At 33.7% G+C, this 15,149-nt stretch overlaps 1 protein-coding gene across 9 annotated transcripts in view; it reads right to left on the bottom strand.

The window, feature by feature from the left end:
* The window catches only part of Spag16 (sperm associated antigen 16), an 872,559-nt gene that overhangs the window by 442,941 nt on the left and 414,469 nt on the right, over nt 1-15,149 (bottom strand). The window contains exon 12 of one of the 9 annotated variants that reach the window (XM_040294884.2): nt 9,869-9,984. The exons of the other annotated variants lie outside the window; for them this stretch is intronic. Coding sequence (XP_040150818.2) covers nt 9,954-9,984 — 31 coding nt within the window. The 3' untranslated portion in view covers nt 9,869-9,953. Of the gene's footprint in view, nt 1-9,868; nt 9,985-15,149 lie in introns of those variants that run through there. 9 annotated transcript variants of the gene reach the window in all.

Here is a 15,149-nt window from a genome sequence, read left to right as displayed (position 1 = left end):
TAAATGGTTCCTCTGAAACCATTCATCATGTTCACTGAAGAAGTTTCTAGTTGACAAATGCAATAGACAACCTCATTCCATAGTGTATTTCATGCTTGGTGGTGTTGACCTTGCCATTTAGCCCTATTTCATGCAGGACTTCTCTGCTGTGTTTTTAAGAACCATTCTGTCCTGGTACATCTCCTGCTTCCTGGCACTCTTTCAAGTATATTAATCTTAACCTTATTCTTCTGCTCACTTCACATATTCTGCTTCAATGAGTGCATCTATTCCTATTCAAAGTCCCCCTCAGCAAAGGTGTGGAGATTAGGCTGTCCTGCTCTAAATTACTCCATAAAGTACAGAACAGTATATTTCAAAGTATGCCTAACCCCGAGTTAAAGGGGTGATTTGCCATTAGTTACTCTATTTTTCAGTTTAAGTGCAGAGGTGGAACACCTTGTTTGTACAAGTAAACAACCACCATCTGCCTAGTACAGCCACAATACAAAACCTGATGAATAAAATAATCATGCTAATAAAAACAACCACCTGTAAATGGAGCAAATGAATCAAAAGCAAATGGATGCATGGATGCATCAATTCATATTGGAAAAACCAGACCACCAAATGAATTCACCCCCTCATTTGAGACCCGTAAAAGGAGAAGCACCCTGAACCCCGATGCAGCAACACCTTGATCCCATCACTTACATCACCACAGTGATGAGCCTGAAATCTCTTATTCTCAGGCTTCAGCATAGCATGGTTTCTTCTGCTCCTGATGACAACACATGACCTGCTTCAAACTTACATCTCAAGTGGACACTATGAACCTGCAATCTGTCTGAACCCTGGCCTAGAATAAGTTCCTGAGGTCTCACTGTTCTGAACCCCAAACAAGTTCTTTGGCTGGCTTATAATCTTATCTGACCACATATAGTGACTCTTCCCATTCCTGTCGGCTCTCTTTCCTCTCAGTTCAGCCTCCTGAATTCCCATGGCTACCTTGACCCTCTCGTAGCCCTTGTATCACACACACTTGCACACACACACACACACTGTGTGTGTAAACTGTGACTTGAGTATCACTCTCTGATAGATTATAGTAAGCATTTGATATAGCCTTAAAGAGAGTTGAAAATAAATGTAATAGCCATCTCTATTCATCCAGTTACCTGTATGCACATGGCCCTAATGCACATTTACATCAGAACACATTGTGGACTCAGAGTGGAACTCCTGGCCTGAGGGCTAGATGTCTTTCAAGGTGTTACAAGCTCTCAATTATAATGCCTTCAGATATATTAAAATGCATTTCTAAGGTGAGCACTCCGAGCTTTACTGATATTTCTTGAGCAGTAAGAAAATTTTCTACAAACTGCAGCAACTTGCCAAGATTTCTTCTAATTTAATCAGGCCATCAATCAGCAAGGTTAGGTCATACAAGTTAATATTTATTTACAGCTTAGATACAGTTGAATGATTCTTGGTTTAACTGGAGGCAAAATGTTAGTTCCTCATGACATTTAACAGTTCCTGGAGTCATTATTTTGACAGCATCTATTTGACCTGAGAAACTTCTTGCCTACAGAAATAGTCTTTAAGAAAAATTTGCTTATATAAAAACTCAAGAGTGAAAATGACCTTAAAGGTCAAATTTAATCATCTATTAAAAATGAATATGGGCTTCCAAGTAGGATGATGACATGGAGTCAACCTTCTAACTTTCCTCACTCAATATTCATAAAAATGACCATAGAAACAAAACAAAACAAATAACCAAAAAAAAAAAAAAAAGGAATATGTGTTCCATGCTTGGAAACTAGTGAATTTGTCATCAAATGGCCAATATTTCAAGGAATTTCTGCTAAATACACTACAGAAAAATTGATTGAAGTTTTGTTTTATAGTTTCCTTCCCTATAAATGAATAGCAGCATTATAAAGTATCTAGGCTGAGATCCTAGAAAACCAGAATTTATGGAGCTTTTCATGAAAAGTAGAAGAAAACTGCAGTAAAAGGTATTTTTTCTAGAACAAGTGGCTAAAACACAAGAAGAATATCTAGCTCCCTCTAGATTTAAGTGAAGAGCCTTATGGGTCACAAAACCTCAGAAGTCGGCCTTCCTTTTGGGTAAAGGACTAAGAGAAACAAAGGACTCTTTAGTCCTTAAGCCTTTTTTCCTGGAATGGGCAAATACAAGTCATCCTCCTTAAGCAAGTTTCCTATTGAGTTATTTCTTCTTTTGTCCCCCTAAACCATAAAATCTTTGAAATAATGCTAAAATCAAAAGAAGGAAACCATTTTAAAGAATCAGAGAAAATAGTTCTCTTTTGAAATTTAGTCATTAACAAAGGAGAAAAATTTACAAAGCTGCCAAATCATGTTTCCAAACAGTTCAAGACAGTGTGTTAATACCCATAAAGTTAAAGCAAGTAGCATCAAGGGAGGAAAATTCCAAGAAAAACATAGTATAATGCAGTGGGGGTAGAGGGTTTGTAAAAATAAAATACAGCTTGATAAAGTCCATCTAGGGAAGGCATTGAAAACCACACTTAATTTCTATATCCAATGAATATACATTTTTTAAGCTAAATATACCAGTTACATGTGATTATATATTTTTCTCTTGTTTTATAAGTAAGTACACTGTGCTCCCCCTATCCAAAAGCCTTTAGATGGCCTTGAGCAGCTTCTCAGGTTGATCCCATAAGAAGAGTGTCACAGTTTCCTGAACATTCAGCAGGAGTTTGCTGAGGACCTAAGGGAGCTCAGAGTGGCTGTACTGAGAGCCTCCCTTCCCATCTGCCTCATCATTATATTCCAAGTTGAGAAAGGAATGTAGAATCCAATACTATATTCTAAAAAATCTGTCAAGTACAAATCGTACTCCAAATATACACGTGGAAACTGAATATTTGCCTACTGTACAATATGTCAGTTTGAACCCTTAGCTTGCTGTCTGGTAGAAAGAGCAAGACGGCATTCCATGACAACTCTGTGGAAGTCAAATATTTGCATGTGGACCCAATCAGATATGCTGAACACTGCAGTGGTGGATAGTGTGCATGAGTGTCAAGTGGGGACCTAGAAAAAGAAGAGGAGAGCTGAGGTTGCTTCCAGATACTCCAGGGAAAGATACTGTGCAAGCCCCTGGCCTGGGTTATACGTGTGTAGTACTTAATTGTTTACAGTTAAAAGAACTACATGGGAATTTCCATGTCACAATGGAAAATTTAATTATCAAACTAAAAGGGAGATATAAATATAAGTTATTTTATAAATGTTAATTACTAAAGAAAAAAATATTTCTTTAACTTCACCCCTAAGGGAAGGGCAAAGAGATGAATTGAGGTTGATAAAAATGGAAGAGTTTTGGGAAATCAAATACAGGTTTAATCAAATACAGGGAAATGTCAGAAAGAAAAACAAAAAGATAAATCTGAAAAATTAATTATAAAAATAATATAATTAAATTCCCTGAATTGAGGATATAAAATTTAGATTTAACATTTTCTATTCATAATGGGAAAATGTGTGCTTATCAGGAATCAATGAATTAAGAAATACTATTGATCCATGCTTGAAGGCATCCAATAATTATCAAAATGTAAATTAAAAAAAGTTAAAACTAGGAAAATGTTGGTTTAAAACTATCAGTAGAAAGTGATATTATCAACTATAGAATTTTTTAAACATCATGTATGAAAGTAAATCTTGACAATAAACTACATAAGCAAAAATATTTAACTATCTGACAAATCTTTATATATTACATACCATAAAATGGTTATACTGAACAAGTAAAACACTCTTATAAAATTTTAAAAATTGGAAAAAAGTCAAATAAGCTACTCAAACAAAGAAATGCAAATGACTACTTTACAAGAAAAGATCAGTTGCACTAATTGCAGTTTTAAGCATCAGTGGCACACTCATTATTTATCTGATCATCAGGTAATAGACACTTGGATTGTTTCCACTTTTTAGCTATCATGAATAATGCCACTATAAACATTTGAATACAGATTTCTGTGTGAGCAAATGCTTTCAGTTCTCGTGGGTATACACCCAGGTGTGGAATTTCTGGGTCATATGGTAACTCTGTGTGACATTTTGAGGAAGTGCTAAACATTTTTCCAAAACAGCTATAGTATTTTAAAATCCTATCAGCAGTGTATGAGAATTTCAATTTCTCCACATTCTCTTCCACAGTTGTTTGTTCAAACCATTTTAATGGCTGAGGTAGTATCTCATCATGCTTTCTGTTTGTATTCTTCTAATAAGTAATGATGTTGAGCATCATTCATGGGTTTATTGACCTTTAACAAAAATACCTATTCAATAATTTTACAGAAATGTCTTTTAATCATTTTTAATACTGTTATCTTTTTTGTATTGAGCTGAAAGTATTGTCTTTATAATTTGGATAAAGTCCTTTATCAGTTATGATAAAGCCCTTAATAATTTGTAAACAATTTCTCCTAATACATGGTTTATCTTTTTAATTTCTTGATGCTGTTGTCCTTTGAAACATAAAACTTTTTCATATTATGAAGCTAATTCTATTGTCACTCATATTTGGGATCATAATTTAGAAACTATCATTTAATTCCCAAAGAACAAAGTTTCATTTTATGTTTTCTTTATAATTTTTATTGTTACTTTTTTTTGTACCAGGGACTGAACCCAAGGGGGGCTTAATCACTGAGCCATATCCCAACTCTTTTTTTATTGTTTATTTAGAGAAAAGTCTTGCCAAGTTGCTGAGACTGGATTTGAAATGGTGATCCTCCTGCCTCACTCAGCCTCCCCAAGGAGCTGGAATTACAGGCATGTGCCCCAGCACCCAGCTTATTGTTACCTTTAAGTCTATGAGATATTTGAGTTAATTTTTGGTTATGATGTGAGGTAGGAATTTAAATTCATCCTTCTGTATGTTCACATGGAATTGTTCCATACCATTTTTATTATTTTTTTAAAAAAATAAATGATAGCGGGATGCATTACAATTCTTATTACCCATATACAGCACAATTTTTCATATCTCTGGTTGTATATAAAGTATGTTGATACTAATTCATGTCTTAATACATGTACTTTGGATAATGATGTCCATCACATTCCACCATCCTTGCTAATCCCCTGCCCACTACCTTTCCCTCCCACCCCTCTGCCCTATCTAGAATCCATCTATTCCTCCCATACTCCCCCTCACTGCCCCACTATGAGTCAGCCTCCTTATATCAGAGAAAACATTCAGCATTTTTTGGAGGGGAGCAGGGAGATTGGCTAACTTCACTTAGCATTATCTTCTCTAATGCCATCCATACCATTTGTTTTTTTTTAAAAAAAATACCTATTCCTTTCCCCTGATGAATTGCCTTGGCATCCTTGTTGAAAATCAACTGGCTCTTAATGTAAATTGAGTTTATTTCTCAACTTCCAATTCTTTGTTGTTCTAAAGGTCTCTTCTCTTGTCATTATTACAGTGTCCTGATTACTAAAGCTTTGTACTAAGTTTTAGAATTGGGAAACATGGGTCTTCCATTTTTCTACTTTTTCATCAAAACTGTTTTGGGTAGTCCAGGTCCTTTCTGTTTTCATATAAATTTTAAGATCAATTCATCAATTTCTGCAAAATAATAATCAAACTATTACTACTTTAATAGGGATTGCATTGAATCTATAGATTAACTTGAGTTGCATTGTCATCTTAACATTAGCTTCCAAATCATGATGCATTTTTGCATTTTTGGAGGGCTTCTTCAGTGTCATTCAGTGATGTCACATAGTTTGAATGTATAAGTTGTGGTAGGCTGAATAATGCACTCTCCTCCTGCACAGATATGTACATTCTAATTACTATGACCTGTAAATATTACTTTATATGGCAAAAGGGATTTTGCAAATATGACTAAAGATCTTGAGATGTAGAAATGATCTTGGATTACTGGTTGGGTTCACTGTGATCACAAGGTATCTTAAGAGGAAAAGAGGAGATCAAACAGATAAAAATGGATGTGATTATAGAAGCGGAAGTACAGACCATACAGGAAGAGAGGGGGGGAGTGGAGGGAGGGCACTAGAAGATGCCAAACAACTGACTTTGAAGTTAGAAAGTGACCTTGATCCAAGGAACACAGGAAGCTTTCAGAATTTGGAAAATACAATGAATTAGGTCTATCACTAGAGTTCTAGGAAGGACCATAGCCCAATTTACACCCTTGTGTGAGCTCCATGAAACCAATTTCCAATCTATCTCTAGAGCTATAATAATTTTGTGTTGTTTTAAGCCACTGTATTTGTGGCAATTTGCATCAGCAGCAATAAAAACTAGCTTAAAGTCCAAAATACATGAAGTAAAAGTGACAGGACTAATAGGAGGAATCTATAATTCAACAATAACATTTGGGACAATAAATGGACCATTTTCAATAACTAGGCATAAAAGCAACAACAAACAAAATAGAAGATTTAGTACTACCAGTCTACTAACCCTAACAGGCATCAAAATACATATGCACACTTAACATTCTTTAATATAATATGTTAATGCATATATAAAGTAAGATGGTAAATTTGACAAAGTTAATCATATAATGTATTTTTTCAGCTACAATGGAATTAAAATGGAACTCAAATGACAGCAGAAAATTTGATAAATTCACAAATATATTGAAACTAAATAGCATACTCTTAAATAGCCAGTTGACCAAAGAAATCATAAGAAAAAATCGAAAAACAGTTTCATATAAATGAAAACAAGAATACACACAGAAAAACTTATGAGATTTTTATACAATTACTTAGAAAGAAATCCATAGCTATAAATGGTACATTAACAAATAAAGACATGAAGTGATAACATAAGTTTGTACCTTAAGAAAGCAGAAAAAGAAAAGCAAACTAAATCCAAATGAGGCAGAAGGAAGAAAATGTTATTACAATGGAAAGAAATGTAAGAGAATTAAAATATGTAAAATTGACAACAAACATTTGTTCTTTGAAAAAGCAATAAAATTCACTACTCTTTAGCTAAATTCATCAAATTATATATGATTTGATATAATTCAGATTATTAAACACAAGAATGATAAGAGCATCAATAACAAATTTATAGAACTATAAATGATTATAAGACAGATTGTGAACAACATGAAACAAAGGTGACAACAAATTAGAAAGCCTAGATTAAATGGACAGTGTCTTACAGTTGAGTTAGCAACCAACACCTTTCCACAAAGAGAAGTCAAGGAGCAGATGGTTTCAAAGGTGAATTTTGCCAAATGTTCAAAGAATTCATACTAATTCTTCACAAATTCTTTCAAGAAACAGAAGAGGAGGGTATACTTCCAAGTTCGTTCTGTGAAGCCAGTATTTCTGTGATGGCAAAAGCAGGCAATGATAACACAAGAAAAGTACAGACTAACATCGTATGAATATAGATCTGAATATCTTTTAAAAAATTCTAGCAAACCTAAGCCAGTAGCATATTAAAAGGGCTTTACATAATGACTAACTAGATTTTATTTCGGTAATGTAACTTTGATTCAACAAATAAAAATCAATTTAATATACAATATTGATAGAATAAAATATGAAAGCTATGAGAAAGTGAATATTCTTGACTTGATAAGGACATTTACAAATACCCCACAGCTGTAAAAGACTGAACACTACAGCCCTAATATCAGAAATCAATCAAGGATGTCTACTCTCACCACTTCTAGTCAACATTATATTAGAGGCTTTAGCCAGAGCAACTAGATTTTAAAAAATGAAAAGAATTAAAAGGCATCCATTTCTATGAGGAATGTTGTTAGGATTTTAATTGGAATTGCATTAAATCTGTATAACATTATGGGTAGTATGGCCATTTTGACAATATTAATTCTTCCTATTCAAGAACACGGGAGATCTTCCCATCTTCTAAGGTCTTCTTTAATGTCTTTCTTTAGTGTTATGTAGTTTTCATTGTAGAGGTCTTTTACCTCTTTTTTAAAATTGATTTCCAACTATTTTATTTTATGTTATTTAGGCTATTGTAAATGGGATAGTTTTCTTAATTTCTCTTTCTGAGGGTTCATCACTGATGGAAAAAAATGCATTTGATTTATGGGTGTTGATTTTATATCCCGCTACTTTGCTGAATTCATTTATTAATTCTAAAAGATTTCTAGTGGATTTTTTTTGGATAGTCTAAGTACAGAATCATGTGGTCAGCAAATAGTGATAGTTTTGAGTTCTTCTTTTCCTATTCTTATCCCTTTAATATATTTAAACTGTCTGATTGCTCTGGCTAGAGTTTCAAGGAGTGGTGAGAGAGGGCATCCTTGCTTTGCTCCAATTTGTACAGGGAATGCTTCCCATTTTTTTCCATTTAGAATACTATTACCTTGGGCTTAGCTTAGATAGCTTTTACAAAGTTGAGGTATGTTCCTACCATCCCTAGTTTTTCTAGTGTTCTGAACATGAAAAGGTGCTGTATTTTATCAAATACTTTTTCTGCATCTATTGAGATGATCATATGATTTTCATCTTTAAGTCTTTTGATGTGATGAATTACATTTATTGATTTTCATATGTTGAACCCAACTTACATCTCTGGGATGAACCCCACTTTATCATTATGCACTATCTTTTTAATATATTTTTGTATGTGATTTACCAGAATTTTATTGAGAATTTTTGCCTCTATGTTCATCAGGGATATTGATCTGAAATTTTCTTTCCTCGATGTGTCTGTCTTGCTCAGGTATCAGGGTGATACTAGCCTCATAGAATGAGTTTGAAAGCATTCCCTCCTTTTCTATTTCATGGAATAAATTGAGGAGTATTGGTATTAATTCTTTTTTAAAGGTCCTGTAGAACCTGGCTGAGAATCTGACTGGTCCTGGGCTTTTATTGGTTGGTAGGCTTTTGATAGTATCTTCTGTTCTATTGTTCGAAATTGATCTGTTTAAATTGTATATGCCCTCCTGATTCAGTCTGGGCATCTCATAGTTCTCTACACATTTGTTGGTGTCATCAATATTTTCTATTTTATTGGAGTATAAATTTTCAAAATAGTTTCTAATGATCTTCTGTATTTCAGTGGTATCTGTTGTGATATTTCCTTTTTCATCATGAATTTTAGTAATGGGGCATGGGGAGAATGGAGAAACTTGGGGAAAGAGGAGGAAATGGACAAAGGTGAGGGAGAAAAGGGGAGGTGGCATGGGGCAGAAAGATGATGGAATGAGATGAACATCATAACCCTAGTTACATGTATGACTGAACATATGGTGTGACTCTACATCATGTACAACCAGAGAAAAGGAAAGTTGTGCTCCATTTGTATGTGAATCCAAATGCATTCTGCTATTACATATAACTAATTATAACAAATTTTTTAAAATGCATCCAGATTAGAAAAATATCATCTGTTTTTCAAAGAAGAAAGGGCAATAAACCTGGAGGCAATATTGTTTTTCAGAGCAAACCAGACAATGGTATTATCTTCCTTCTATCAAATAGCAACCATAAAACTACTTTTACTGAATGTGTACTCTAAGCACAGGACTGTGCCAAATGCTTTATGTAAGAGTTTCTCATTTAACTTTCATGAAAATCCTATGAATTAGCTTGTCCCCATTTTCAACTGAGCAACTGAGCAACTCAAAGGTTAAATAAAATGACATATTAGGTACTTTGTCACATTCATACTTAAAAACAAGTATAACTTTAATAAAAATTACATCTTATTTTCCACCAGATTTGGCAGCTTACTGAAGGAATGCTTTGCGGCAGTCTTTCCAAGTTTATTTCTTTATCTATGGAACATAATATTTTATTTTGAAGAGTAAATTAACACCAGCAGCCACAACACACAAACCATTCAATCATGAAGGCTTAACAAAGCAAAAAGGATGTCTTGGTTTGTCTTGACCATGTCACATTTCAATTGGAGAATGAGCTTCCATACTCCATCATAAAATTATTCCACTGGGCCATGTGGTCCTGAATATAGGGGACAAGAAAATATAGGACTCAAACTTTGCTCTCCAATCTACCACAGCTGGAAGTGCCACTTCCATTAACATTTCATTGACCAGAATTCAGTCATATTGCCTCAGTTCAACTATAGAGGAGACAGAAAGGTACTATGCCATGTGCAGAGGAAGAGGAAGCAGAGTGTAAGTGCACAGATACCACTCTTACTTGCACTTGCTATAAGTGCTCTCAGAAGATCCTCTTTAAAGATAACCTCTAAAAACATTCAAGCCAGCACTTCCAGGACACAGAGTTAAAAGAACTCTCTCTTCAAATTTCCTTCCACAATATTAACTGATAAAACATAAAAAAACCCAACATATATATATGCATATGTGCATATACACACATACACATACATACATGGACATTTCTATGAATAAAACAAAGATGAGTAAGGAATAGTCAGTCAAAAAATAATTGATGACACATGGGGAATTAAGTTATTTGCAAATATGTATGAAGCTCAAACTAATACTTGCAGAGAAAATGTGGTTTCACTAAGCAGTGAGACTATGGACATATTTATTTTCTTCTTACTACATTTTCCCATGCATTAGTTTTAGAATTAGACCCAAAAAAAAGCTATTTAGAGATATGTACTTTTAATTTCAATACCTGGCCCCTTTATAGGTGACAACTACATTAGGAATAGAAGCATAACATACTCCTCTTTAAGTAATGTAAAGTAGAATGATTATCTTAAAAGTAGATGTCAAAATAATCTTTTGGAAAATCTAGTGAGTTTTCCAGATCCTGGAAGCATCTATGTCTGCAGCCGGGAATGAAAGCACAGTATCACATTGTAGGGAGATGATTTAGCAATATCTTCATTATGTTTTGAAATATGAACACTCAGGTTAATGCTTACACCAAATAAAAAGGTTATCTATGCTTCTGTTTTAAAATAACTAAATGATATACTTGTCAAGAAGCTTTCAGACTATGGTTTTAGGCACTACATAAATACATGAATAGGCAACCTGTACGGGGAAGAGAGAGTATGAAGTATTTTGGAGAGGTCCATTTATTCACAATTCATAAATCAGCTCATAAGGGTAGAAGTTATATTTAACAGGATGCTGTCAGCTCTATTTCTGCCTCAGGCAGTGAACTCAGGATAAAATGCAGCACTGTGAAATTGTTTAAACCTCTAATCCTGCTGCTTTCATTTATAGAGATATGTGGGGAGATACATGCTGTTTCACATAATAAGTTGTACCACACATAAGAAAACGCAACCCCAAGCATCAGCGTAGTGTACCTTACTTATATTTACATTTAAAGCCATGCCCCTGTTATGGAACTGTTCCCTGATAAAGGTAAAGACCAACTAATATATTATTATGGTAGTATAGTGCAAGCTTCATCTAATAATGATACCCTAGAAATTGATATGCAACTCTGTGATCCAGTTTCCCAAAGCCACTTTAAATGAGGCAACAATAATGGAACATGTCCATGAGTAAAGGAAGTCGAACACTACATACTTAACATTCCTCAAAAAATAAAAATAAAAACCACAATGATCATTTTTAAAAAGGGATTTTATTGGTGTTTCTGGGGGGAAAAAAGGTTTTTCCTTCTAAAATAAAACCTAAGCAGGAAGAAGGAGAAGGAGGAGGAGGAGGAGGGGAAGGGGAAGGGGAAGGGGAAGAGGAAGAGGAAGAAAGGCAGCAAAGGCAAGAAAAAATAAGAATGAAAATATACAGAATTCTGACTCTTGTCAGTTAAAAAATGATGAGCTCAGTACAATTGATAAAGCAATATTTACATTTTTAAAGAGTTAACAACAGGGCTAGGGTTGTAGCTCAGTGGCAGATTGTTTGCCTAGCACATGTGAGCCATTGGGGTTCGATTCTTAATATTACATAAAAATAAACAAATAAAAAAAGGCATGCTGTCCATCCACAACTACCAAAAAATTTTTTCTTTAATTAAAAAAAAAAAGAGTTAAGAATACCTGGATAGCGGGTATCTTTTCACATTAATTGTACTCATCTGTTTTTTATCTTATAACTATTTTCACATTTAACTTGGTAAGAACTTGAAATAGACCTTCCAAATTAAAATTTTATAATATTTTTCTAATGGAACTTGGTGTAACCCAGATCACAATGGATTCTTCCCTTCCCAACTCATTGCATTCAAAGCTAACAGTTTTATAACAATTTTTGTGCTATCTCTTTGAGTTCTCAAAATTCCTATCAAGAAATAAAAAGTTAATAATAGGTAACATTTATTAAGCATATTTGTGCAGACAGGAGCACTTGCGATTTTTAGGTATAGTATTTAACTTTCACAATCACCCTACAATGTAAGTATCACTATTATTCCCATTTAACAGATGAGAAAACTGATGAGCAAAGGTGAAGCTAGGATTCTAACATAGCCACTTGAATTTTTGACACTATGAGTTGATTTAAAGTATGACTTCTCTCTTGCACTAGGGTGTACATTTCTAGCTTTGGGCTCTATACATTTCACACTTTTAAAAGTGCAAATATAGTGTCTATGCACAGTCCCTGCATTGTTTTACTCACTTATTTTCAGCAACTGATTAATCATTTTCAGCAACTAATTCATCAGTCTTCCAAGTGAAATCAAAGTTGCTTAATTTTATCAGTTTCTGATCTCCATCTAGAGGTCTGTGTCCTATAACAGCACATTATTCAGTGTCTTGAAACACTAGTCCTACACTAGTCCTACTAAGCAACTTAAGAAACATATTCAAAAGAACTAATTCTACTATAAAAAATGACAATAATATGTATAATATTATTTTGAAGCTATAAAGCCTTCGGGAAACTCTTTTATAATAAAAAGTTTTAAATGCCTTCAATTTGCATAAAATCTGCATAATGTGCATATAAAACACAGAGTAAAAAGCTTCCAAATCAGGGCACATTGGCATGCTACTTAGGACACTGGGAGACTGGGAGGCTGAGACAGGAGGATCACAAGTTAGAGGCCAACCTCAACAACTTAACAAGACCCTGTCTCAAAATAAAAAATAAAAAGGGTTAGGGATGTGACTTAATGGTTAAGTGCCCCTGGGTTCAATCCACAGGACAAAAAATATATACACATAAATGTATCCACATTCATTTCCTTTTTCTGAGTATATTAGAAAATGTTGGTGTGACTACAATTTAATAAAAATAATCATTATTATTAAGGGGAAAAATATGGTCAACTGGAGAAGTAACTAAGCTTCCATACTGTGAGAGCTTGGACAGACCCCTGCACTGTTTGGGTCTGGTGCATTATCTACATTCTTACCTGTTTGGCTTTATGTTAACCACTTTGACCTATCTCCTGTCAACACTTATTTTTGTGCCCTTAATTCTGTGGCATCCAGTTTTATATCCACCTGGCAGAGCTTTATTGCCAGCTGTTTCAAAATCCATTTTCCTTTCTCAATTTCAACACACGAAGCTTAAAAATATATGCAAACATATGTGGCTCAACAGGTATCAAAGTTAGATTTTATGCAACCATTTTAAGTATAATATATATGATATGATATATACACACATATGTGGTTTTAGAAACTTCTCAAAAGAAAAAATAACAAAAGAGAAAAAATAAAAGTTAATTTTAATTAATGTATCACAAGATATACTTATAGTTGAATTGTTTTTGTATTCCTTGCTTTCCAAATAAAAATCTTATTTATTGTTCACTACTTTTTTTGAACATTGAATTTCATTTTCTATACTCTTGCTTATTAAGCTTAAAATGATGTTTATGCATATGTTTAAAATGAGTAACAAAATTCCTTTTCACTTCCTCATCCTTGGAAAAGTTAACAAACCTGAAAATTAACTTTTATTTCCTCTCTCTTTTTTGTTTTATTCTCTTTTCTTTTGATAAGTTTCTAAAAACACAGTCGAAAACTGCTAAAGATGAAAATGTACATACAACTTTAAAATTCAGCTTCTTTCACTAATTTTAATCTAGTCTGGGATCCTCCTCCATTTTCATCAGTACTGATAATGTTTAATTTCATAGAAATTTACATTTCATCAGAAATTCCAAATATATATCTATTTCAGTTCCTTGTGTATGTGGTATTAACTGCTTCCAAACTGTTTCAGTTTATATTTCTGAGTCTAATTTTATTTTTCCAGTAATTTTCCAAAATGCTTATTTTTTTAGTTCCTTCTTACATATATACACACACTGCATGCATATATATATATATATATTTCACACACACAATACATACATGCACAGATATTTTCTGGATATATATTATGTATATTCAGAATATATCCCAATTATGTATCTGTGTTTGTTTATGTGCGTTTGTGTGTGGTATCTAATTTTATTAATTTTTACTTTCTTTTAATTTATTCTTTTGTTTTTCTTTATTTTGTAGGCCAGTTTTACTTTTAATTTAATTTATATTTCAATTCATTTTCTTTTTTCTTGATTAATAAGAAAGCATTTTTAAGCTACAGATTTAATCTGAATATAGCTTTGGATACTTTTGTATAAATATAGAGGTTGTATCAAGAGTTTATAGATCTTCTTTGAGCTAATATTCATTTATGTACTTTTTAATATTCAGACTTTACAGTATTCATCACTTTTTTATTGAATTTGGGTCAAAATTCATAACATACAATTTCAATTCTGAGAAATTCATTAATGCTAAATTTGGGGTACAGTATGTATTTTCAAAAACAGAACCACAGGGGAGGTCCAACATGGCAGATTAGCATGAGGCAACATTCCTCTTAGCTCAGCTACTATTTTAGTCAGCTCTTTCACTGCTATGACTAAAGGACCCCACCAGAACAATTATAGGGGAGGAACATTTATTTAAAGGCTCACAGTTTCAGAGGTCTCAGTCCCTAGGAGGCTGGCTCCATTCCTTGGGCTCAAGGTGAAGCAGAACTTCATGGTGGAAAAGGGTGGGAGAGGGAAGCAGTTCTTATGATGATCAGAAGCAGGGAGACAGGTCTCCACTTGCCAGACACAAATATATACCCTAAAGCCACACCCTCAATGCTCTATCTCTTCCAGCCATACCGCACCTTCCTTCATTTACCACTGAATTAATCCCATGAGGGAACACAGGATAGAGGGGCTCTCTCTAGAACTGTGAACCTTACAGCTCAAAG

The sequence above is a fragment of the Ictidomys tridecemlineatus genome, chromosome 7 (assembly GCF_052094955.1).
Source record: "Ictidomys tridecemlineatus isolate mIctTri1 chromosome 7, mIctTri1.hap1, whole genome shotgun sequence".
Taxonomy (NCBI): Eukaryota; Metazoa; Chordata; class Mammalia; order Rodentia; family Sciuridae; genus Ictidomys; species Ictidomys tridecemlineatus.
The sequence above is the reverse complement of the archived record's forward strand: the minus strand, read 5'-3'. Positions and strand labels throughout refer to the sequence as shown.